Below are 25706 nucleotides of genomic sequence, written 5' to 3'. Positions count from 1 at the left end.
GGGAGTGGGGAGAGGTTAGAGGTGCCCCCTCAAGCTAGGCCCCACCTTGTCCAGGATGTACTTGTTGAGGTAAGGCATGTATCCTTGGCTGGACACGGGGCCATCGTCATCGTCCCGGAAGTGCTCCTCCAGAGCCACAGGGTCATGGGGGATGTGCAGGACCGTGTACAGGTTGTGGGACAGCACCTGAGACAGAGTGGCAGTTTGCCTTCCTGTGCCCCAACCAAAACTGGGCCAGAGGACTGTTCCCACTTCCTGGCTTGTCCCCATTCCCATCCTGGCTAAGTCCTCTGCACACATGATGCAATTCAATCATAACTAAAACTTACGTATTTATATAGACAACGGAATACAATTCAGTCATAAAAAAGAAGGAAATCTTGCCATTTGCAACAACGTGGGTGGAACTTGAGGGCACTATGCTAAGTGAAATTAGAGAAAAATATATACCATATGATCTCACTTACATGTGGAATCTAAAAAACAAATAAACACCCCCGCCCCGTAAGCTCACAGATACAGAAAGCAGACGTGGTTACCAGGGGCAGGGGGTAGGGAGGTAGGTGGAATGCATGAAGGGGGGTCAAAAGGTACAACTTCCAATTATAAAATAAGTTATGAGGATGTAAAGTATAACATGGAGACTATAGTTAATAATACTGCATACATATTTGAAAGTTGCTAAGAGTGGATCTTAAAAATTCTCATTACAAGAAAAAAGTTGTAAAAAAAAAGAAAAGAAAAAAGTTGGGTAAGTATGTATGGTGACAGACGTTAACTAGACATTGTGGTGATCATTTCACAATATATACAAATATCACATCATTATGCTGTATACCTGAAACTAAGGTGTTATATGACAATTATACTTCAATAAAAAACAAACAAACAAAAGAAACCTAAAACGTATACCCTTACTATGCACTAAGCACACTGAGTGAAGTACTTTACACATAATTCATTTAATCCCCATAACAACTGTTAATATCCCCATTTTACAGATGAGGTGAAAGAGCTGGGCTTCAAACCCACGCAGCCATGTTCTTAGCCACTTTGTTAGGTAGGGATGTCCTCTTTCTACAGACAAGGACACTGAGGCTCAAGGGATTCAATAACTTGGCCAAGGATTCACAGTAAGCAAGAGTCTGGGATTCAAATCCAGCTCTGAAGATCCCAAAGCCCAGGTGCTTCCCAGGATGCTGGGCTATCTATCAGCAGGGAGGTGGCTGTCACACCAGGGCAGAAGCCTCAAATGTCTCATCATTTCCATCAAAGACTCAGTGTTCGGGCTGCAGTGTGCCTAGCTCCCGGAAAGGCAAGTGCAGTTCCAGTCACTGCCCTTCAAAGATGGAAGGGAGCTGGAAAGGACTCAAAGAAGGGTCACGAAAAATGGTCTGTGACATGTGGAGGAAAAGGCCTAGAAGGGATGGTGGCCATGGTGGTGTGGAGGGGAAACACGGGTTGGTTAACAAACCCATGATATAAGAACAAAGAAGTTGAAGTTTGAACAAAAGCAGGAAAAAATAAAACTGCCTCAGGGAGTTCTCTTATAGCACTTACCACAGTGGTAAATGATGAAAATGGTCATTATTGCACACCTACTATGTGGCAGCCACTGTATGAGGTGCTTTCTATACCCCATGTCTAAAATCCACAACTGCGATACACAGATACAATTATCCCCGTTTTTTAGATGAAGGTGCTCAGCCTTGGAGAAGTTGAGAGTAAGTGGCCGAGCTGAGGCTGGAACCAGGTGTGCCTCCCTATTAAAATACTGACCCTGAGACTCTTTCTCCAGGTAGATGGTGAAGTCTGGAGGCAATGTTTCTGTTCATTTCTACCACCCAGCCCCTATGTCCTCCTTTGCACACTGAAGGCAGTCAACAAATGCTGTGTTTAAGGGCTGCTTCCACCCACCAACAGTTAAGCTTAGGATCAGGGCCTGAGGCAGGAGCTGGCAACACCCCAGGGATGGTACCATGCCAAGTCTTCACTTCTTTATTCTCTTATGAGAGAAGATGGGACAAAGGATTGACACTTGCCCCCAGTATTCTGCTGGGCCTCAGGCTCGACTTAACAAAGAGGGAAGTTGGAAGACCCAGCAAGAGGGTGTTTCTGTTTTCGCTCATACCTCTCTGGGAAGCCATCCCTGACCCCCACCCCAACCCTGGTTCCCTGACCCCCACCCCAACCCTGGTTCCCGTGCTCTTCAAATCATCTCATGTGCCATATTTGGTTTTGCTTCTCTTGTTCTAGAGGACATCTTAAGTTTCTTCCTGATGAACTCTGCCTTCTTCTCCCTTATTTGGTAATGGAGCCCTGATTTTTCTTTGAGAAGCACCTCTCCCCCATTCTCAATATCTGTGGTAATTGACCGCGTGCACCCTTGACCGGACCTGGGACAGGGGGTGGGCACATCAGAGTCATGGTGATTGGCTGAAGGAAAGGCACGTGACCAAACCCGGGCCAATAAAAATCAGCCCTACGATTTAGGCTTCCTCTAGTGGAAAGAGGTATACTTTGTTAAGCTGTTAGAAGGTAGACACCTTCACCCTCTACCCCTCAGTTTCATTGTCAGTAAAACAATGGGATAGTAACTGTCACCTGGAGAGGCTGTGAGGCTGGAAAGGATTATGGAGAGTGCCAGAGTTAGGTCTGCACAGAGCTAATGTTAGTTCTCTTTCTGCGTAGAAAGTGGAATTAAAAAATTTTTTTTCAACGTTTATTTATTTTTGAGAGACAGAGACAGAGCACGAGCAGGGGAGGGGCAGAGAGAGAGGGAGACACAGAATCCGAAACAGGCTCCATGCTGTCAGCATAGCACCTGGGGCCAGGCTCGAACAAGGCAGTCATGAGAACTGGACCTGAGCCGAAGTTGGACGCTTAACCAACTGAGCCACCCACGTGCCCCCAAAGTGCAATTTTTTAACCTCACATATGGACATAGATCTTGAGTGATATCAGGTACTGAAGAGACTATGAAGAAATGGGAATTTGAATGCTCTACTGCTGAGGTGTGAATTAATCTCTCTGGAGGGCAAGAACCTATCAAACTTAAAATTGGGCATGACCCCCAAATTTCTAATCATCTAACCTATAGATGCTCAAGGGAACAGAGCTACATGTACAAGAATGTTCACTGAAGCACTGTTTATAATATGAGGAATTAGAGACAGCTAGGCTTCTTCAGTAGGGGGACAGGTACACTGTGTCATGGATCTATGTGTGGTTGGAAAGATTTTACCTCTGACACTTGTGTGCTTATGGGCAAGTGGTTTAACATCTCTGAGACCTTATCTCCTCTGTGAGAATAATAAGGGGGCCTACTCCAAAAGGTTTCTTAGGGGCGCCTGAGTGCCCTCAGTCAGTTAAGCATCCGACTCAAGTCATGCTCAGGTCATGATCTCACAGTTCATGAGATGGAGCCCCCACTCCCTGCTGAGTATGGAGCCTGCTTGGGACTCTTTCTCCCCGCTGCTCTCTGCCCCTCCCCCACTAGTGCTCTGTCTCTCTCTCTCTCTCAAAAAATAAACAAATAAATAAATAAACATTAAAAAAACTCCCAGAGGTGCCTGGGTAGCTAAGTTGGTTAAATGTCTGACTCTTGGTTTTGACTCAGGTCATGATCTCACCGTTTGGTGGGTTCCAGCCCCGCATTGGGCTCTGCGATGGCAGCGTGGAGCCTGCTTTGGATTCTCTGTCTCCCTCTCTCTCTACCCCTCCTGCACCTGCACTATCTCTCTCAAAATAAATTAACATAAATAAATAAATAAGTAAATAAAGTAAATAAAGTAAATAAATACATTTCCAAAGGGTGTTTTGTTTTAGATTGAAGAGGTCAGCATAGCACCTGGTACGGAGCTCATTGTTTAATAAAAGTTGTGTGCTATTTTTATTATTATGCTTTTATGAACACACATGGAAAGATATGCATAATATACTGGTTGGTGAAAAAAAACAAGCTGTAGAGTGGAATGTTTGTAAAATAAATGTGTGCAAAGATTAGGTTGAACCATAGCAAATTGCAGTTTTAATAGGTTGAAACAATAAAATGTCAGCAATTTCATATTGCCCAACCTAATGTGTTTATTTGTATATAGGAAAAAATCTAGAAGACTCAGCAGACTGTTAACAGCTATCACCCCACCATCCTTCCCCAGGGAGGGGAGGAACGTTCATCATATTTAACATTACGTTTGTCTTTGAATTTTTTTTAAACCAGTAACATGTTTTACTTGAATAAATTTCATCTTCTCTAAAATTATATTCTTCTACACTCTGAATTCTTTTTTTTAACCAAGAGGATTTGTTTTCATGACAAACATTTAAAGCCACAGAGATAAAAAAACAAAGAGTGCCATTAACCACTAATGCACCCTGTTATTAAGTTGGTCTATAATGACATTTATTTGTATTCCCTTTTTGTGTGAGCATTTCTGGGTGTTCTACATTCCTTGAGGGCAGCAAGGACTCTAAGCTCAGGCCTGATTCCAGAGTTCAGTACCATGTCCCCCACAAGATAAATGTTTTTGTCTGACTCAAGTCTAACTTACATGCTCCAATGGTTTCCCATTTTTCTCAGAGTAAACTTCCAAGTCCTTCCAGAGGCCTCAGGCCCCATATGACCTGGCCTCCTGCACCTTCTCTGACTTCATTCCTCTTGCTCACTACTCTGCCAGGCACACATTTGCCTCAGGGCCTTTGTACTTGCCATCCCTTCAGCCTGGAACATCCTTCTTCCAGGTGCAGGCATGGCACATACTCTCTTCTCCTTCCGGTCTTTAACTTAGACGTCACCTTCTCAAGACCACCTTATTTAAATCTATAACCCCATCCCCTCTACCCCAACCCCCCACTCTCCATCCCCATTTCTGCTTTATTTACTCTCATGTCATGTATCATCTTCCATCACGTGATACATTTTTACTTATTTTATCATCTGTATTTTCTGACTAGGATGGTAGCACCACCATGGGGGGATTTTTGTCTGTTTTATTCACTGCTGTACCATGGGTCTGGCACGTAAGAAACTCAGTAAATATCTGTTGAATGAAATTAAATGCTTCATGGGAAGAAGTGTGAGAAATACAAAGTCAGGCAGACGTGTACTGAATCTCTCTGAGCAAATTAACCTCACTGGGACTTAGTTTTTGTACCTCTAAAAACAGCATTCAAAGAGATGCTGTGCAAACCCCCTTCCCACCCCCGGATAGAACCTGCCACACGGCAGTACAGTTATTTGAGCTGTTCCTCACTTCGGTTCATTCGTCCACACTGTCCTCTAAGACATACCTTCCTCACCTGTACCTTTTGCCAGTGGAATCTGAGGGGCCCGGGACAGAGGCTCCAATCCCTGTGAGCCGTCAGGTGTCAGGACCAGAAGCAATTAAGGCTCCAGACACTCAGGGCTCAGGGCTTCTCCCCCAGAGAGCTCGGTAGACCTCAGACTGCCAGGCTTCCTGTGCCTGGGTGCTGGTTGGGGCTAGAGGTGGTGAGAGGGTGTGACCAGGGGAGGGTCAGGCTGGAAAGGAAATGGCAGGGGCGGAGGCCAGAATGCGCAGGAGCTCACTGGGCTGATTTCAATCAATCCTCAGCCCTGGAGGCAAGGACTCTCATTATCCTCCTTTTACAGATGAGGAAATCAAGGCTCAGAGAGGTTAAGCATCTTGCTGGAAGTCTGCCTCTAAAGCCCTACTCTTGATCTCTCTGCTACATTAGCTCTGGCTGAGCATCAGAATCACCTGGGGAGCTGGTGAAACTGAAATATGGTGGGGCCCGCCCAGACTTACTGACTCAGAGTTTCCAGGGGTGGGGTCCAGGTGCCTGTAGTTTTCACAAGCTGCCATTCAGGTTCCCTCACAGAGGACTCTCACAGTCTCACCCCCAACCCAGGCAACCTCTGACCTCTGAGTTGACAGCAACTGACCTTTGAGAGGTTTCATTTACTCACTGTTTCCTGTGGAGGCATGTGGGGAAATGGTTCTCCTCTAGGGGCTTGTGAGTTCCCTAAAAAATCAAGTGTGGGGATGGGGCAGGTGCCAGGGCCCATGGTCTTGCGGTTCCCAGACTTCGCTCGGGAACTCAGATATGAGGGGTTTGGGAACCCATAAGGAGCACCAACTAATGGCTGCAAAGACAGTAAATAATCTCTCTTTCCTATACGGCCTATCGTTTTTTAAGTGTATCTCGGTGTCAGGAGATACTTTTAAATTATATAGATCCTTTAAAGAGTTACAACCAGCAGATAATAAAGTATAACTACTATCAGGAGGGAGGAGCCCTGGGGATTTCAAAAAGGTGAGAATCTCTGAATGAGTTGTGCGCCTGCTGAGAGCAAGAAAGGGCTAGAAGGGGCTGAGGGCAGGCACCAAAGAAAGAGGCTCAGAAAAGGGAAAAGAGAGGCTGCATCAAGGATCAATTTCACCTACTTGATGTACTTTGTCAACATTTATTTTAGTAGAAAAAAACCCCTTTTTATCTTAGTAATCTAGCTGGATAGCTTGGAGATCCCCAGTTCAACCCACTGGCTTTACAGATGAGAAACTAGAAATTCAGAGATGGGCAGTCACTTGCCCAAGGTCACCTAGCTGGGAAGGAGTTTAGAAGTCCAGGCCTATGTGGCTCTGAGTCAAGTGTTCTGCACACCACGTAATCATCCTCCCTCTGCCCACCATCCTAGGCTGGGGAGACCAGCAGTAGGTAGGGGTCAGAACAAAAAAGCTGAAGATCGCAGCCAGCAGATTCCTGGACTGGAGTTGTTCTTAACCTCCCCTCCACAGAGGAGAAGGCTGCTGTCCCTCTCCTGAGGCAGAGCCTGAAGCTCAGGAGCCTGAAAGACCTAAAAAAGTCAAGTGGGGGGGGTGCCTGGATGGCTCAGTCAGTTAAGCGTCCGACTTCAGCTCAGGTCATGATCTCACGGTTCATGAGTTTGAGCCCCACGTAAGGCTCTGTGCTGACAGCTCAGAGCCTGGAGCCTGCTTCGGATTCTCTTTCTCCCTCTCTCTCTGCCCCTCTCCTGCTCATGCTCTGTCTCTCTCTGTCTCAAAAATAAATAAAACATTAAAATAATAATAATAATAAAAAGCCCAGTGGGTAAGGCCCCAGCTCTTGCCTGTCAAGGGGAAAGGATAGGCCTGCTGCCTCCTGAGATATCATCGAGCCAGAGACTTTCTGCTCCATCCACATCCCCAGTCTCAGGCCCCTCACCCCCAATTCTCAGCTAATCCCCCACTAGGCTCAGAACCAAGGCTGCTCCCCTAGGGAAGAGGAGTCCTCAACTCCTGGTAAATTTTGTGCTCAATCTAAATCCATCCTGGGCAGCAGTGCCATTCATATTGGCTAACTGTACTTTCCTCAACTGGACAAAGGCCATTGTACTTTCTACAAGAATTCAGAGAGAGGAAGACTCATCTGCTCTGTCCTCCAAGTCTTCTCTTCTCCGGAGAAAACAATGCTGACTCCTTGGGTAATTCTCAGAGGGCTTGCTGACAGCCAGTGGCAGCCCTTCTCCCAACACATCAGGGAAGTGGTGACTGTCACAGACAGGCACAGCTTGCTGGGCTGGTTCAGTTCTCTGGCCTGGTCCCAACTGAGGACCCCAAGGCCAGGGACAGTGTTGGTGAGGACAGATTAATCCCAAGATCTTTTCCCTTCTCTCCCAAGTCTTTTCAGGGGTGGGGTTGGCCCCACTGGTATACCTCTCATCTGCTTCTTCCTCTGGCTTCTGACCACTTCTCTATTGCTCCTTTGCCTTTCCGGCATCCCCACCCCCAACACTATCACTACTTCCTCCTCTTCCAGTATCCACCACTATGGTCTTGGGAAAGAACTGCCTTCCCTGTCTTTCTCATGTGTGACATGGGCCTTACCACTTCTGCCCCACCCACCACCTGGCCCAAGACTCCTACCACTAGCACAGATTCTCAGAGTGGACGCATTTTCTGTTGAGTGGGGGAGAAATCTACCTTTGATCCTATGTGGCCAAAGCTGCTGGCAGTGGGCTCAATTTGAACTGTGAAGGGATACAGACAGTGGACAGTTCAAGTATGTAAGCTCCTAATATAACCTTCCTGGCAAATACCCAACCAGTGGGGGTGAGGTGTGGGCATCGATCCAGTTGGGAGGCCAAGAAAAGAAGGTTAAGGTAGAAAGCCTTACTGGCTGATAGCCAGGAAAAGGGGACCTACCTGAGGGCTGTACCTTCCATAGATAGCCTGGAGAGGTTATAGGAGCTATAGGTAATAGAGAGGCAGAAAATGGTATCTTGGAGACAACAAACTATGGAGGTTGGGATTATTTCTATAAAATATTAATGAGAGTGGGAGGTGGATGCAGGGCACAGGTTTTTGCAGGGATGGATGGATTTTAGATGATCTACTTTTCTTCTGTCTGTACTGAAGCCCCTGTTAGATGACATGATCTGCAATAAAATGATTTAAATAGAATGTAAGGAAGAACCTGCCTGTTGAGGAATCCTCCCAGATGATCAAAGGTGGTAACGGACTATCTTTCCTGGGGGTGCCAAGAATCATTTTTTGGATGCTCGTAAGTCTGGCTAAGGGGTAGATTATGGGATAGGACCAGTTTGGCACATCCAAGTTTATTGCATTGAAATTCAGCAAAGTAGGAGGTTGGATTGGGGGTGGGGCATAGTGCCTATCCTGCCCCACTCATCTCTCCCAGGTTTCCAGGCACCTCCTACCTTAATCATTAAGAATGGAGGTTTCCTTGAGGCTACATTCCACCTTTGGGGGTGCCCAGATCGGACACCAGAAATTTAGGGCCTAGCTTCACGCCAGGCACATAGTTGCTCAGTAAACATGTGAATTGAATGAATGGTCCCTTAAGAGAGGTCACAGAGAGCCGAGGCTTACCCTATTCCTATCTCCCAGTGTTCCCTGGTTTCAGTGGCCTAGGGCCTTGCTTCTTCCCCACTAACTAGGGTGGAGAAGGCCACACTAAGCTAGGACTAGAGGAAGGAAGGAAACTTTTTGATCGCCTAGGAATTGTCTAGGACCAAGTACTGAACCGTACATAGGACAATCACTGATGGAGCTCTTCCTGGACTCAGATTCCACCCCCTCCCTACCTGAGGTCCCAAGGCCAAAGGGAACAGTTTCCCAACCTGGTGTGTGGGAGGAGGGGAGGATGAGCTGGGCAGCAGCAGAACAGGGTCTTGGTCCTTGCCCCTTCCCAGTGCTGTTGCACCTGGGAGACAAGAGTTCAGGGGAGCTGTTCTCTGCCAAACATGACCAAGTCAGCCTGGTTTGGAACTGGGAGAGGCTCTTTAAGCCACTCTCTCAGCTCCGGGAGGAAGTGACTGACAAGTACTAGCTAACTGTCTCTCTTCAAAACCAGGAGGAAGCAGCAGGAAGGAGTAGGGTGCGTGCCCAAGCTTCACTCTGGGGAGACGTGTGCTCAACACACGGAGTATGGGATGTCGCCTGGCCTGTTGGCCTTCAAAACCTAATGATGCCACCTCCACCCTCCCAAGAGTTGGGGGTGGGTGGCAGGGCTCTGGGCAAAAGCTCTGCACGTACTTCCCTGGGGCCTCAGAACGTGGGCAGCAGGATCTACCAGGCTATGTTGTCCTGCTTACCCAGTACTGTCTCCCCTCCCCAGGCCTGGGCCTCTGGATGGCTGAGTGCCCGGGGAGCAGCACAGCGTTCATGCTTGGCTCCTGGGCTGCAGGGGCTGATGAGGCATGTCTGCCGGCCTCCCCTGGGCCCCGGGTGCCCCTCACCTTGAGCTGGGACTTGGAGACCTTGCCGCTCTTCTCCACGTCCAGTGCGGTGAAAGCATACCAGATGGACTTAAGCAGCTCCTTGCGCAGGGCCATTGCTGAGGTGCCCGCCCGGCCCGGGGGCGGCTCTGACACCGAGATCCGGTTTCAGGAAATGCAAACGGCTGCAGAGACCGCAGAGGGGCCATGGCGCGGAGCAAGAGCTCCACCTGCCTGCTTGCATGGGGCTCCCCATGCTGGCAGGAACCAGCCTGTTGCTCTTGCAGCGCTCAGTGGCCCCACTCTCTGCGTGGGACCTCGGCACCAGACCCTGGAAGGCCAGAGCCCTGGTTCTGTTCAGTGCAGCTCCCTAGGCGTGAGGCCCTTTAGAAGCCTCCTCAGCCCCACAACCTTCTGGGGCTTCCTGCGCTCCCAGAGGCAGCTTGCTGAGGGGAAAAAGCAAGTCCACCCTCCTGACTATAGAAGGGTGGCATTAGGGGATATCCTGTCTCAATTCCACACTTACCAGACAGGAGGCCTTGGATGAATTACTTAACCTCCTTGAGCAGTTTCCTCATAGTAAAGCAGTAAAAATACCCACCTCACAGAGTTGTAAAGTCTGGGGATGGATGTGAGGCAGAGCAGGCCCTGGATAAAGCACATCTTTTAGGGCCATCTAACATTGTGGTGGTGGGGCTCCTCCCAGGCGGAAGAAAACAAAGGCAACAACACAAAGTTGGCGGAGGAATTGGGCCAGGGCACCTCTCCAGGTCAGGCGGACTTGGCACGTGACTTGTTGCCTCCCCATCCTCTACGCTTAGGCTCTCAAAGGCCTCAGCTCAGAGCACTGCCCACTCTGGGGCCCACTGGCCTTGAAGACCGCAGCATTTCTGAAGCACATGGGGGTGAGCCTTGGGGGGGGGGGGGCGGCTTCAAGGCTACTGGCGGCAGGAGGCTTGGGATTCAGGGCCCTCCACATCAATGCCTCCCTTTCTTTAGATCCAATGCCTGTGAGGGCTGGGACCTGCTCCCTCCAAGAACAGCAATCATGGATGTTGAAGAAGTCTGCTCAGATAACTGAGACACCCCTGTTCCTGGGAGCGTGCCTCTGCTTCCAAAAAGCCGGTAACAAGAGTAAAAGGAAACTTGCTAGATGTCCCAGGAGAGGATGATTCCTGGGCTGGGGGAGAGGGTTCCATTCTCAAGTGGCAGGAAGGGACTTGGGCACATCTATCACCGTGGAGAGAGGAAAAGAGGCACCCCCAGTCCCTGCAATGCTCCCATGTAGGAGAGTCAAACCCAAAAAGTTCTTTCCATCAGATCTCTTCCTCTGCATCCCTCCCTTCTCACCAGGGCTGATCTGGTCCTCCCACACACTTTTCACTAGGGTCCAGTTGTGCCTTTGGGATTCCACAGCACAATCCCAGACACCTCAGTGAGCATCCCCAGAACTGGGACCTCAGCACTAGAGCAGATGAGTCATCAGAGACCTTCACTAGCCTTGGCAAAGGCACCTCCTACCGCCACTCCAACGTGGTACTTTGCCCACTTGGAGCAGCTGACCATATGCAGTGTGTGGATGTGGAGGTGGCTGGGCATGGAAGGGCTCTCCAGTACACGAGTTAAGGTATGAAAAAACAGAATTCCTCCAGTCAACCATCCTGATGCCTGAGATCCAACCAGAGCTTGGAAGCAGTGGTCCCACTGGTCCTGTTTGGCCCCCTGCAGCCTACCTGCCCCTTTGTGGGCAGAAAGCCACTGATAGCTGTTCAGGGCTTTTCTTACACCCGGGCTTCCTCCCACCTGTGCCCCTGGTGAGCCAGACCCAGAGGTCTGGCACCGAGGCTCAGTGGGGTTGTGCCAGGGATACAGGGCTAAGAGCCTGATTTGACCAGTCCTGGAACCAGAGACCAAAGCTGAAAGGAGGGAGGGAGGGACCCAGGTGGAAACTTGGAACTTTATTAAATACTCATTCACCCATTTGCCACCACCAACCAGAGCAGGAAAAAAAATTATCAAAATGGAATTTTAAAAAACCAAACCAAACAAATGAAACCCAATCCCCAGTATGTACAGGGCTAATTCCCTGCCTCTCTGCCACAGAGAGGACAGGGGGCAACTGGGGGCGGGTGGGGCTGGCCACCTTTTCTCCAGCCATAGGCCCCTGAGCAATTCTGACTATGATGGCAGGAAATCCCTGCTACCAAATGGCCAGGCATCTTGGCAGTCCTCCAGGGAGGTGGATATTGCTGGGAGGAGCAGGGCTGAGCCTGCTCTGCCCCTACTGGGCTGAAGAGCTGTCTGCCCCTTCCCCTGGTGGGCAGTGACCAGTCAGAATAGAGGACCAGTCCCCACAGCAGTCCCAATTGCCACCTGAGAAGGGGAGTGGACTGAGGGCAGGAAGGTTGTTCTCTGGAGGAAGGAGGGTGGGCACCCAGCTGATTCTGAGGGGAGGATGCCCCAGTGCAGCCTGGTGACCAGCTCGTCCTCTTTAGCTCCTGAGGATGACACACTCCCCCGATTCCAGCTGTTCGGTCTTCCTCTTGGGCAGGGCCCCTGGACCCTTCAGTGAGGCTGTTTTCCTGTCGCCTTCTCACCCTGGAGACCTATGTGGCCACCTTCTATGTGTCAGCCACAGCCCGGGCTCTTGGAAGCAAGGATGCCTGTGTGGCATGGCACCTCCTCCAACACGGTGTGGGACCCAGTCCCCTGGGACTCAGCAGCCGTTCTCGGGCTCTGTAGCCTCCAGGGTCACGGCCCCTTGCTGCATGGCAGCGGTGGCCACACTGATGGCCTCCTCTAAGGTCTGCTGCTCCTCCAGCTGTGGAGAAGGGGGTGGAGAAGGAAGGACAGAATGAGACACTCCCCACTACAGTCTAGTGCTCATCAGTATGTGGTCTACTTTTCTGAATCCCCTCCATCCACTCAGTGCCACATCCTGAGCAGTTAGTAGGGCCCCAATTAACAGGAAGTTCACTGACTAGAGTCCTAGCAGGCTAAGCGTGGCCAGGGAGCCACAGAATGGTCCATGGTCAGAGAGTTGGGCCTGATCACAGAAGGGAATGACTGGCTGGAAGGGACCTTAGTCATCATCTACTTTAGCCCCACTTGTTTTCCTGATGAAGAAACAGACACACGGAGAGACAAGGGGTTTAGACGACCACGTGTGTTGCCATCGAAATTATTCTAAAGGCCAGAGGGGGCTTCACCACTCTGCTTCAGTCAAGAAAGAGCCTGAGACAGGTGTGTGGATGCAGGCAGAAAGGGATTTGTCTTCTGAAATGAGCTCTTTTTGAGCCGAATGCCCTTCTCTTCAACATCTCCACCTCATTCATTTCCCTCCCATCCTTATTCCTTTCTCAGGGTATTGGACCTCTACACCCACCTGCACCGCAATGTGCGTCCCGTTGGCTGTGGCCAACAGTGCCACCTGTTGGTGATGAAGGGATGCTACACTAGAGTCTTCGGCCACCACAGCCCCAGAGGTAATGATTGTAACCTGAAATATAAAAGAAGGTTTTCCTAACCCACCTACATTACTCTCCCTCCCCCAATCCAAATAAAAATGTCTTAAGCAAGGTGGCTAGGAACAAGCCAGAAAGGGATGGATAAAACCACTATAGGTCAGATTAATTAGCACAGGGCTCAGAGCTTAGTGAGATGGTACTTTTCTCTTAGAGGCAACTTAATTTAGGGATTTTTGAATCATAGAAGGTTAGAGCTGTCAAAGGCCCAAAGATCATTTAATCCCCTCATTTGAAAATGGACTGGTCCATGGAAAAGTGACTTGCCCATGATAGCAAAGCCAAGCAAATTAGAAGTAGATCAAGATTTAGAAACTGTCTCATGACCCCCCGTGAAACGCTTTTCAAGAGGAGAGTTGCTGATGGCCCAGAGGAGCCGCGGGGGGAGTCTTGGTCCTGTAAAGAAGGCATGACTAAGTCAGCCTGCACCGTAACGCCCACCCCACACAAAGGAAGGACAAGAGAACAAGAAACCCCAAGCAAACCGCCTGGTCATACGGGCTGCGTCTGTGTGCCATCAGCGCTGACCATGGTGACCGTATGTGTGCCAGATGTGGCAAGGTCATCGTCCTCACTGGGTATGGTGAGGGTGGTGCTGCTGTGCTGGGTCACCATGCTGATAGCACTCCCCAGGGCCTGCAGGTCTTCCGGGGACAGGCTGACCTGCCGATAGGAAGGAAGATGAGCTGGCAGTGCAGCGGAAGGTTGTGTGAAAGCCCCTAGGTGGACATACCTGCTCTCCCAGACAAGGGTAACTCACCAATAAGCTAGCCAATTAGCTTCAAGTTATAGAGGTGTAGGGGGACAGGGACAAGCGAGTAAAACCGGTCTCAGGTTGCAAAAAGCTGGCCACTTCTATTTACCACCACTTTGCCTTGGGGCTCTGCTCCATGCAGTTTGGGGTCTCGACCCAATTTAATCCTCATGTCAACTCCAAAAGACAAAAGTGCACTTAACAGTGAGGGTGCTGACAAGGGTCATGTTATACTGCTGGCTAAAAACTCTAGCTTCCAGACCCCACGCCATGATCTGGCCCCCACATCAACATGCTTCTCTTGAGAAGGATATCCAAGTGTCTCACTCAGACGATCAGGACCTGTCAGCCTCCATGTAAAGGGGAAGCTAGTAACTGCGCTCTCAAAGTCCCAGAGGTTGAGGTGAAAGCATGAGGAGAAGAGGCTGGCTTACAAGACTGGCTATCCTCAGCCTCAGCTCCCTGAGATCCACAAGGCTAAAAAGAGAAACTGGGTAGAGGTGGGGCTGTCAGAACTTCGGGACTCCCCAGAGAGAGAGAGAGAGAGAGAGAGAGAGAGAGAGAGTACCAACCACAGAGGCCCACCGCACTCCTACCCCAGGGCCTGTACCTGCTGGGCACCATCCTGAGTGATCAGAGCCACCTGGGGGGCCCCGTCCTCCTCGGTCACCATAGCCACTTGGGCTGGGATGGCATCACCTTCTTCTTTCACCTCCGAAAGGTAAGCAATGCGCGGTCGTTTGGGTGGCAGGCTCTCCTCGGCTGCACACGCGGCTAGGAGAGGAAAGCCCAGGCTTACATCTGCCACCTGGTGGCCGCGGGAGGTCTGGCTTGTCCCCACTCTCACCTCCTATCCACACCCCTCACCCTCGAGCTGCTGTTGCTCATAAAGGGCCTGCTCGCTCTCCTCCGTGGCCTCCAGCTCGCCGTGGGCGCTGCGCTTGTGCATGGCCAGGGTGGAGGTCTGCCGGTACGTCTTGCCGCAGGTGCTGCAGGTGTAGGGCTTGCAGTGTGTGTGCACCACATGGTGCTTATACAGGCTCGAGTACTCGGTGAAGCGCTTCCCACAGCCTGGTACCGTGCAAACGTATGGCTTCTCCCCTGGGGACACTGAGCTGTGAGGGGGGTGGGAACTGGGGCTGGCAAGGGGAAAACTAAGGGGATGGGAGGGGGAAACAGGGCTGGTGGAGCGGGAGCCAGAGGGAGGGAGAGGGACTGACACCCAGGACTCTGAAAAGACACAGCTGGAGATAATGGCCAGTGGAACACAGAGGGGACAGAAGTGTGGGACCACTGAGCCCAGAGATGAGGTAGGGAGAAAATGGGGAGATGAGGGAAGGCTGGGTGAGTGAAGGCACTGGCGGGGGCCGCTGGGGGCTTGGAAAGTTGAAGGCTGTCAACAGAAGAGGCAGGAGATGGGGGTAACCGATGTTATCAGGTGTGATGGGAAAGTGAGGGGACACATGTGGCCGAGAGGTGACACAGAAGGCTGGATGAGGGATGTGACACTGGGGAGGGTGAGGATACACAGGAGTCATATGGACAGTGGAGGCGGTGAAGAGGTAGGGTGACATTTCACTCTGCTTTTCCCCCCTCACGACTGACCCTGGCCTTTCCCCAAGGGCTCAGGTGTGGGGAGCAGGCAGGGAGCTGAGAGAGCTAGCTGTATGTTGGACTTAACCAGGGAGGAACTGCTCACTTCAAGTGAGACCGTGGTTCTGGAGATATGGCCGGAACCACAGAACCCCCTCTCCCCGCCCATGGGCCAGCCTGGACTGGCCAGCAGAAGGGCTCTGGGCTAGGAGCCGAGACCATTTCTCAGGTCAGAAAGCCTGTGGTTGAGGGGGCTGGGGCCTCAGAGGGGGTGCTTCTCGCATGCCAGCTGGCCCACCTGTGTGGATGCGCACGTGATTCTTGTAGTTGGTGGCGCTGGTGAAGCCCCGGCCACAGTGGGGCTCGGGGCAGGTGTAGGGCCGCTCGCCTGTGTGGGTGCGCACATGTACCTTGCGGATATTTGATGTGGTGAAGGAGCGGCCACAGCCCTCAAAGGGGCATCGGAATGGGCGTTCACCTGTGGAAATGGGGTGGGTGAGGGGGACCGCTCAGGAAGGGAGGTTGTGCCAGAGTGAGGAGCTCCAGGTCCAAATGTGAACAGGGCAGGGCCCAGCCTACCAGTGTGGGTCCGGACGTGCTTCTGCAGGTCTCCTGAGGTCTTGAAGGCCTTGCTGCACAACTCCTCTGGGCACTTGTATGGCTTCTCACCAGTGTGGGTGCGCACATGGCTCTTCAGCCCATATCCTGTCCACATGTGGGAGGGAGGGATGAGAAGAGGCTCTGTGGGGCCTCATCCCCCTCATTATCCTAATTCAGAGGTTCTCCACCTTAAGGTCTGCTCCAGCCCTCCTCAGGCACAAGAAGCCTATGTCGACCTCTCTCGCAACCCAGCCTGGGCACATAAGAGGGGCTAGAAAAGCCCACACTTTCCTCTTCAGGGGAGCCAGTGCCAGTCTAGAACAAGGGTCTGAGAGCTACGGCTAAAGGTTTCAGAGGGGAAATGAAGGCCGGAGAGATGCAATGGACCAAATACCCCACAGCTGATGCAAGAGGCGGGGGTCTCTCTACCAAGCCCCCAGGCTCCTTTGGCTGGCCTGGCTTATGCTGCCTCTCACTTCCATAACCGGGTTTCTTCCAGAGACCCTACAAGACAGAGTGCTCTGACAGCAGTCTCTCCAGGAAGGCAGGAAATTCCCAAAGCAAATCTAGAACTCTCTGTCCTCAACGGGAAGCAGGCCACCTTTAGTCTTCTTCCAGGTAAGTTACCTGTGGCAAAGGCCTTTCCGCAGCTGGGGAAATCACACCTGTACGGACGGTCACCCGTGTGAGCTCTTTCATGCACCTGTGGGGACAAGCAACCATGGGATTCAGAGGGACGAGGGTAGGAATATGCTCTTTGGTTTTCTTTAGGGCTCAGAGCATCAGTACTGGCCACTACCTTTACTTTGCCTCTTTAGCTGAGAGGCCACCTCCTCCAGAGGGCACTCTCTGATTCTCTTCCTTCCTGCACATGTGTGTCACAGGCCCCTGGGCTGACATTTCTGTACACTCATACCTTCCTTCCAGTAGCCAGTGAGAAACTCGAGAGCAAGGACTCGTTCTAGTTAACACAGGAAGGTGAAATTACAGCCTGGGCGGGGCAGGGGGGAACAGCAAGGCTGAAAGCTGTGTGTGACAACCTTACCTTTAAGTGATGAGCAGTGGTGTAGAGACGCCCACAGCCCTTGTAGCCGCAGCGGAATGCTCTGTCCCCAACCTGCTGTCCTTTGCCGTTATGGGGAGCCTGGCTGTCATGCAGAACCTGAGGAAAAAAGTCTTGAGGTTCCTGTATGTATTCTCTCTCTTCAATGATGAGAGGGAAGAGGTAGGATATAGGGCCCAGCTGACAGCTCATAACCCAATAAATAGGGTTAAACCTGCCAGAGGGAGAAGGGCAACCTGGGATGACAGATCCAGACAGACAGGAAATACACAATGAAGCACCCTACAGAACAAACAGGGCTGGCATGTGAAGTCACCACCCATCTCTAATAGATAGAGGGAGGGCTAAATGTCACAGGGGCATGACAGCTATGGAAGAAAGGGCATCCCCTAGACAGCTAGGGTAAGGTGGCCTTTCAGGCCACCCCCGAGTGAGGCTGAGATTCAGCAGCCCCCACTTTTGGCCACACACACTTCAGAGGCCACAGTTCTGGACAGTGTTATCCTCTGATGGGAGGAGACCCCTCCCTCCCAGTGGGAAACCTGTGCTCAGAACGGGCATTCACAAGGGGCCTGCTGTGGGGATGAACTCACCTGGGCTCACCAGAGTGAGGTGACCATAAGCAGCAAGCTGCAGAAGTGCCCAGGGCAGGCCAAGGCAGGGGCCTGCAGGTCCTCGCCAGAAGTCTAAGCTCTAACTATAGCCCCCAGCTGACGGGCAAGTCCTTCTCTGTCATGTCTACTGGGAACATTGCTAAAGCCACCTGCTTCACACCAGCCTCGGGCCTCAGGGAGCCCTCACTGCTCTTCTGCTTTCCTGGGCCAGATCCTGTAGGGAGTGTCCCTTAGTATTTGTTTCTGGGACACTTTGGCCTTCCCGGGAGCACCCGAAACAGAACTCTGGAAGTTATGGGGAGTAGGGGGCAGATGGGTGAGGCCAAATTCATGGCAAGGTCTGTCTAGTCAGCTCCAGGTCTGGAGGTCAAGCAGCTGACAAAATTTCATGGACACTTAAGCAGCTGGTGAGTGGTGGAAGAGTGTCACAGGAAGCCAGGCCTGCTTGGCGGGCTAACCCACTCAGGTGTTTGGATTTCCCATGTCTCACTTGCTCTCAAGGGAATCAAGGAACTTCAGGGTTGGAAGTGACCTCTGAAGTCATCTAGCTCTATCTCATCCTCCCAGAGGAACGAGCTGAGGCCTAGGAGTGGAATGACTTGCTCAAGGTTAGACTAGGCAGAGGCAGAGGCAGCATGGATCTCAGGGCTCATGACTCAAAGCCCAATTGTCTTTCTAACAGCAGCAAGTCTCAAATATGGCTTCTAAAATACACCACAGGGAACGGTGGCAGGAGTGGGCGTAGCCCTAAGTGGTCCGCTCTAAACTTTTGTGCTTCATTTTGAAAAGACAAGAGAATTTCTTCTCCTTTAACACAGCCACATAGTTTTATTATAAAAACAACTCACCCCAGTCTTTGGGTAACACTAGTGCTCCAGGGAGCCCCACTGTGTCCACCCTGAGGCTCTACAGCTCATCCTAGCGAGGCTGCACTCCAGTTTGGCATGCTCAGAGATCTCTGTGCCCTCTTCCCCCATGGGCAGGACCCTAGCTCCCACGGAGAGAGCACTGACTGTTGACACTGGGAGAGCCAAGATCCTTTTCCTTCACAGCTAAGCTACTGTGTGGGCCTTGTGTTCCAAGAAGCTCAGGTGCTCTGTTGCATCTGCCCTTGTCGTTGCCTACTGAGGTTATTTTTCCAAATGGCTAAGTGAGTTGCAGAGAAGAAATAAATACCAGAACATCTGACCTCAGTGGCCTGGAAAACTATTAAAAGTCACTGGCAAGGGCATTCTCAGTACAGAGGATTATTACAACAGCAAAAGTGAAGCTGGGTCTAAATTGCCACTATACAGACGGCACCAATTCTTACAGCCGCCTTCCCTCTGCAGAAGCATCATAAGCCAGGGCAAGCGTCAACAGCTGTTGGTGGCCCCATGTTATGCACACCCTGGATGGTGATGTGAGAGATGAGTCGGGGAGGCAGGGTGGAGGGACAAAGGGGGTAGCTCAGGCCATGCCCAAGCACAGGATGGCCCTCGTCCCCTAGGGTGGTGGCAGTTTTGGCCAAGGGAGCTGATGGGCAGCATCAGGCTTTGTGAGCTCACCTTGCTGGCATACTGCTCCAGGGCCACCACTGTGTCTGCGCCGAAGCCCTCATCGTCCTCTGCAGCCAGGTCCTCCAAGCCCACCTCTGTCTGCACGGCCAGGATGGCGCTGTCTGACGGCACAGCCACAGGGTGATGAATGTAGGCAGTGGAGCCGTCTTCCAGCTGGACGGCCTCCAGGGCACTGGGGTCATAGCCCTCTGCAGGGAACACGCGGTTAGCCCAGATGCTGCACAAGGGCAAGAGATACAGCTGGGACCCTGGCTTTAAGGTAACGAGAGGTACATATACCAAGGAAGGTTTCAGCATCTCCTGGTCCTTCACCTTGGTGATTCACTCTGGCTGGCCCTCCTTCTGGGGCCACCTCTCCTGAGGACAAGGTCTCCTATGGGGCACTGACTGGGAACTCACAAGCTCCATGAGGACCTGAGGGGACCATCATCATCTTGGCCTAGATGACCCTAAGAACCTCCTAACATCACCTCCTCTAATTCCCTCCAGGCAGCACAGCATCCAGAGGGATCTCTGCAGGACACATATGAGATCGTGTTATCAGATGGTTCAACCACTTCCCACTGGTCTCAGGATAAAGACCAACAATAAAGCCCTTATCTTGACACTCAAGGCCCAGTGCACTGGCCCCCGCCTCTCTCATCTTACCCACCCCCCTCCTCTACCTTCTGGCCTTCAGCAGTTCCTTCAAACATGACATTCTTCCTCCTCCCATCTCTGAGCCTCACACGCTGTTCCTTCCTTCTCTTGGGAGTACAGAACCCTCCCTGCCATCCCTCTTCCCCCAGCTAAGTCTACCCTTTAGCTCTCAGCCCAAGCATCACTTCCTCAGAGAAGCCCTCCCTGAGCTGGATCTCCACTTGGGATGATCTGTTCATTGGTGACAGCATGTCTCACTTCTGTTTCCTACACTAGACTCTAGAAGAGCAGGGACTGTGTCTGCCTTTGTCCTCTCTTGTACACTCCACACCTAGCACAATGCCTGGCATGCAGTACTTGCTCAAGAAACTACTTGTAGAAGGAATAAACCGTTATTCCTCATTACCTTAGAGGCTTCATTTTTTTTTTTTTTTTACTATTTATTTTTGAGACAGAGCGAGAGACAGAGTGCAAGTGGCAGAGGGACAGACAGAGGGAGACACAGAATCTGAAGTGGGCTCCAGACCCCAAGCTGTCAGCACAGAGCCTGATGCGGGGCTCGAACTCACCAACAGTGAGATCATGACCTGAGCCGAAGTTGGACACTTAACCGACTGAGCCACTCAGGCGCCCCAGAGGCTTAGTCTTAAATGTCAGTTAAGTTTTTATTCTTGGTCTTGGATCATGTCCTTGGGTCTTGTTTAAAGCCCTAAGACTTTGTGGCTGTGCTAGAGCTAAAGCTGCTATTGAGGCCTGTGCTATTGAGCCCCAAGGCTCAGTTTCCCAGAGGCAGAAACAGCCGCTGATATAGTCTGGACCAGGGAAGGTAAGCGAGACCAGGGAGGGTAGGTGAGACAGCTAGTCCAGGTGAGTTTAGGACTATAGCTCCCATGTCTATGCCCCGACCTCTGCCAATTATGCCACCCCCCCTTCCTGCCACTCACGGTGACTGTGACCCCACCTTTGGGTGTGCGGTGTATGTAGGCCATGCTGCCATCTTCCAGCTGCACAGGTTGTCCATCCTCAAAGGAAAGAGGTTCTGTAATGAGAGCAATGCTTGCCTTTCTCTGGAGCTTGGTGCCTGGGAAGGGTCCCTCAGTGGGGGCTGCCTGGCCTCTCTCCATCCGGCAGAGGTGCTTTGGCGTGCTCTCACCTTTCTGCACCGTCACTTGGTGAATGTATGCAGTGGTCCCATCCTCGAGCTGGATCACCTGCCCTTCAAGCAGCTTCTCTCCTGTGAAGGTGGAAATGGAGAGAAGGAGATTAGGCCCCAAAGAGGTGGGAGGGACACCTGCCTGCTTCTAGAAGAGGCCTGCTTGAGGCATAGTCTGCCTAAGCACAGGTAACATGTCCCCTGATCCCTGCCTCCCTGGGCCTGGGCCCCAGAGGTACTACACATGAAGACATCTCACCACGAGGAACCTAACAGCTTCCAACAGAATCCTTTCTTCTCACTCAAGGAGGAGCAACTTCATTTATTATTCTATCCATGCCCGGTGAAGTGGGGACTTCCAACCTAGTAGTAAGTTTCTGAGACTGATCTAGAGAACAAAGAATGCCCTGAAAAATACATTCCTCGTCTGCCACTGTGGCACCATGCCCAGAACTAGACCTTCTAATAAGGCAGTATAGCTTAGTGGTTAAAAGCAAGAGGCTTTGGGGGCGCCTGGATGGCTCAGTCGGTCAAGCATCTGACTCTTGGTTTCGGCTCAGGTCATGATCTCCTGGTTCGTGGGTTCGAGCCCCAAGTAGGGCTCTGCACTGATAATGCGTGCTTACCTGCATGCACTCTCTTTCTCAAAATAAAAAATAAAAAAAAAGAAAGAAAAAAGAAAAAAAGCAAATGGCTCTGGAACTGTCCAGGCCTCCTGGGTTTGAATTTCAGCTTTGCCTCTTAACAGCTTAATAGCTGTGTGTTCTTAGACAGTTTATTTAACCTCTCTGTGCCTTAGTTTCCTTCTCTTCAAATGAGGATTAAAAACTGTGTCTTCACTGGGTTGCTGTGAGGGTTAAATGAGTTAATGAGTAGAAGACAGTGACAGGAACATGGTCAGCCCTCAGTAAGTCTGTTTTTATCATCATAAACCCAATCTGCATTTTTGAAGGAATAGAAAATAAAGCAACAGGGAGCTTATGTGTGAATGCAGCTGTCATGCTACTGTGTATCCTCTAGGTCTTATTCCATTGCTGCTGTGGGGAATGTCTCCTTCATTCACCTCTGACATTTTTTCTTCTTTTCTCAAGTAGGCTTCGCACCCAGTGCGGAGCCCAGTGTAGGGCTTGAACTCACCACCCTGAAAACAAGAGTTGGATGAGTAACTGACTGAGCCACCCAGGCGCCCTGACCTCTGACATTTTCCTTTCAATTTTCTTATAAAAAGAAAAACAAACCCGACTCACCTAAGGCAACCAGCAAGCAGTATAGAATGTAACAAGACTCCAGAGTTCCTGAGATATTTCCCATCTGTTATCTCAGATACTTACTGGGGAGCACCTCTAAGAGCAACAGACTCTTCTGTTTAGAAGTAGAATTAGGCCTCTCCTCACGTCCAGTGAATTTCCAAGGGGACGAGGGGGAAAGAGTGAGAAAGGGAGGAAGGGAGAGGGAAGAGTTCATGCCAAGTGGTTTGCTTATTCCTTTCTTCCCGAGCTTCAGGTTTAGGAATTTGAGTTCTTATGATGTGGGAAAAGGATGAGGCAGCTGCTTCTGGCCCAACTCTCTGCTGCCTCCCCCGTCAGAAGAATCCCCAAAGTTGCCTCCACACTGAGTCTTCTCGGGTCTGTAACCAATAGTTCTACAAGCCAGCCAAAGGCAGGTAAGGCAGAGACAAAGGTAAGAAGTAGGAGAAAGAAAGTTAGGGTGAGGGAGTGGGATCCCCCACTTCCCTTCCACCAGGAAGCCATGGGCTTCCCCGCATCTAACACTTTATCTGTTGTGGCAAGGGCACCGCACGTGGGGTTCTGAGAGCATTAGCAGAACTTCTCCTAGTACAGTGGCTATTGCTTCAAGGCAGGAGACAAAAGGTTGAGGAGAGTTATTGGAGAAGTTTCAACCTAGAATCACCTCTCATACCAGAGACAACAATGGGGAGAGCCAGGGGCAGGGAGAGCAGTTCACATCCCACCTCATATCCCATTATGGAGAGGTGACCATATGTTCCTGTTTGCCTGGAACGGTTTCAGTGCATTTTTATTCATAGCACACTCTTCCACCCTCAAAAGTGTTGGGCCTGAATAACACGTTTTATGCCTACCCTAATTACAGATAAGTCTCATAAAATTTCAGGGCTTCCTGCTGCCTAAGCTGGACTCAGAAGGAGCTGCCTGCCAACAAAGATGAAAGCACCCTGGTCAAGAGCTTCAGAGGAGCTCACCAGGGAGAGAGATGCCTTTTAGAACAGTGTGGTTCCAGCTCCAGAAGGCCAGCACGACCCTCAGGAGTGTGCAATCTGTTGTGTGTGAGTCTGCGTACACACACGTGCACACATTGCAGCACCGTGCAGGAGCCAGAGAACAGGGACGGGAGAAAGCTATAAATGGGGAGGTGGGGGAGGCAAAGAGACCCAGACATAAGAAAAGAGGGTGGCTTTTTCAGGCCAAGTGCGGCCACTTGCTTTTTATTCATTCACTCGACCATTAATTCACAGCAGAAGACCAAGTCACGAGAAATAATTGGGTCTGTGCAGCAGCCACAGCCATGTCTATACTTCCTAAGTTCTTCCATCCCACTGAGACTGTAGCGGAGGGGCAACATCCGTGATGGGAAGTCTGCAAACACACAGTTTTGGGCTTCAAAAGTATTCCAGGCACACCTGGGTAGCTCAGTCCATTGAACATCCGACTTTGGCTCAGGTCATGATTTCATGGTTCGTGGGTTCAAGCCCCACATTGGGCTCTGCACTGACAGCATGGAGCCTGCCTTGGGATTCTCTCTCTTCTTTCTCTGCCCCTCCCCGACTTATGCTTTCTCTCCCTCTCAAAATAAATAAATAAACTCTAAACAAACAAACAAAAAAAAAGGTATTACAGGAGCACATGGGTGGCTCAGTTGGTTAAGTGTCCAACTTTGGCTCAGGTCATGATCTCAGTTCGTGAGTTCGGGCCCCGCATCAGACTCTCTGCTGTGAGCCCAGAGCCTGCTTCAGATCCTCTGTCCCCACCTCTCTGCCCTTTTTCTGCTTGTGCTCTCTTTAAAAAATAAACATTAAAAAAAAAAAGTATTCCAGACAAGTTCCACTCTCCAGAAAACAAAGCCAACCAGACCCACACATCATAGACAGTTCTTGACAAACAACCTTTCCAGAAGGCAACCCTTCCCCCCATATTGTCATATGGAAAGAGCTTGCTGATGAGATTAAGGGGCCTCTTTGTCGTCATCAGGAAGCAGACAATTTAAAATAAAATTAACAAACAATTTATCTGTACACTTGGAAATTAAAACACACTTTCACAATGTATTGAAACGAAGGAGGGTGATGTTGTAATGACAGTCCTTCATGAGGATGTTCACAGAGTCTAAATTTATTTTGAGAGAGAGTGCGCTCGCATGCGCGAGAGCAAGTGGGGGAGGGGCACAAAGAGAGGGAGACAATCCCAAGCAGACTCCTTACTGTCAGTACAGAGCCAATGTGGGGCTCGAAATCACAAACCATGAGATCATGACCTGAGCTGAAGTCAAGAGTTGGATGCTTAACTGACTGTACCACCCAGGCGTCCCCCCCCAATCACAGAGTCTAGAAGAGGCAAAATAAAGGGTAGGAACAAGGCAATGTTTGCCCAGTGCTGTCCAAGGCAGGCCATCTGGTGGGCCTGAGAATGCAGGTGGGAAAGGAGGCTGTCATGACTGTGCATAGGCTCTGCCCTTCAATGACAGTCAGTTCTCACTCCATGTCCACCTTGATTTTCAGTTCCTTGAGAATTGAATTTCAGGTGAATCCAAATTTCAGATAAACGATAAAGTCTTTTTTTTTTAGTGTTTAGTGTTATTATTTTACTATTTTTAAATATTTATTTATTTTTGAGACAGAGAGCAAGCATGCGCAAACAGGGGAGGGGGACAGAGGATCCAAAGCGGGCTCTGCAGTGATAGCAGAGCGCCTGATATGGGGCTCAAACTCACAAACCATATGGCCTGAGCTGAAGTTGGATGCTTAATTAATGGAGTCACCCAGGTGCCCCTATTTTACTAGTTTTAGTATTCTGTCCCATGTTTACAAATATCCATCCCATTCAGTATTTGGCACATACTTGTACTACCAAATTATTCATTGTTTATCTGTAATTCAAATTTTTTATTTTATTTTTTAAATATTTTTATTTATTTTTGAAAGAGAGAGGGAGAGAAAGAGTGCAAGTGGGGGAGGAGCAGAGAGAGAGGGAGACACAGAATCTGAAGCAGACTCCAGGCTCTGAACTGTCAGCACAGAGTCCCACACGGGGCTCGAACTCAGTGACCCACGAGATCATGACCTGAGCCAAAGTCAGACGCTCAATGACCGAGCCACCCAGGCTCCCGTTTATCTGCAACTCAAATTCAATGGTATACCCCGTATTTTTATTCCTGGAAACCTGAGTGGGGCCTAAGGCATGAGATCTATAACTGGGTGTCCCCCTCTGTGCCTAACCTTGCTTGAAATAAA

The 25706-nt window shown here is 50.5% G+C and overlaps 2 protein-coding genes across 9 annotated transcripts in view; both read right to left on the bottom strand.

The window, feature by feature from the left end:
* Positions 1-10423, bottom strand: part of DEF6 (DEF6 guanine nucleotide exchange factor) — a 19047-nt gene extending 8624 nt beyond the window's left edge. Inside the window, exons 1-3 of one of the 3 annotated variants that reach the window (XM_040473283.1) lie at positions 10323-10338; positions 9743-9906; positions 46-186 (exon numbers count right to left, since the gene is read on the bottom strand). In XM_040473283.1, coding sequence (XP_040329217.1) covers positions 46-186; positions 9743-9838 — 237 coding nt within the window. In that variant the 5' untranslated portion in view covers positions 9839-9906; positions 10323-10338. Of the gene's footprint in view, positions 1-45; positions 187-9742; positions 10250-10322 lie in introns of those variants that run through there. The other 2 variants (XM_040473284.1, XM_040473281.1) reach the window with 2 other exon arrangements.
* Positions 10424-11659: 1236 nt separating this feature from the next.
* Positions 11660-25706, bottom strand: part of ZNF76 (zinc finger protein 76) — a 33444-nt gene continuing 19397 nt past the window's right edge. For 3 of the 6 annotated variants that reach the window (XM_040473276.1, XM_040473277.1, XM_040473275.1), the window contains 12 exons: positions 21221-21301; positions 21029-21106; positions 19417-19616; positions 17238-17354; positions 16820-16895; positions 16172-16297; positions 15891-16070; positions 14867-15100; positions 14610-14773; positions 13744-13908; positions 13107-13220; positions 11660-12542 (listed from right to left, as the gene is read on the bottom strand). In XM_040473276.1, the coding sequence (XP_040329210.1) occupies positions 12438-12542; positions 13107-13220; positions 13744-13908; positions 14610-14773; positions 14867-15100; positions 15891-16070; positions 16172-16297; positions 16820-16895; positions 17238-17354; positions 19417-19616; positions 21029-21106; positions 21221-21301 (1640 nt within the window). In that variant the 3' untranslated portion in view covers positions 11660-12437. The other 3 variants (XM_040473279.1, XM_040473280.1, XM_040473278.1) reach the window with 3 other exon arrangements.

This window comes from Herpailurus yagouaroundi, unplaced genomic scaffold, assembly GCF_014898765.1.
Source record: "Herpailurus yagouaroundi ecotype Mexico unplaced genomic scaffold, PumYag 139, whole genome shotgun sequence".
In the NCBI taxonomy this organism is placed as follows: domain Eukaryota; kingdom Metazoa; phylum Chordata; class Mammalia; order Carnivora; family Felidae; genus Herpailurus; species Herpailurus yagouaroundi.
This window is presented reverse-complemented; position numbering and strand designations above follow the sequence as displayed.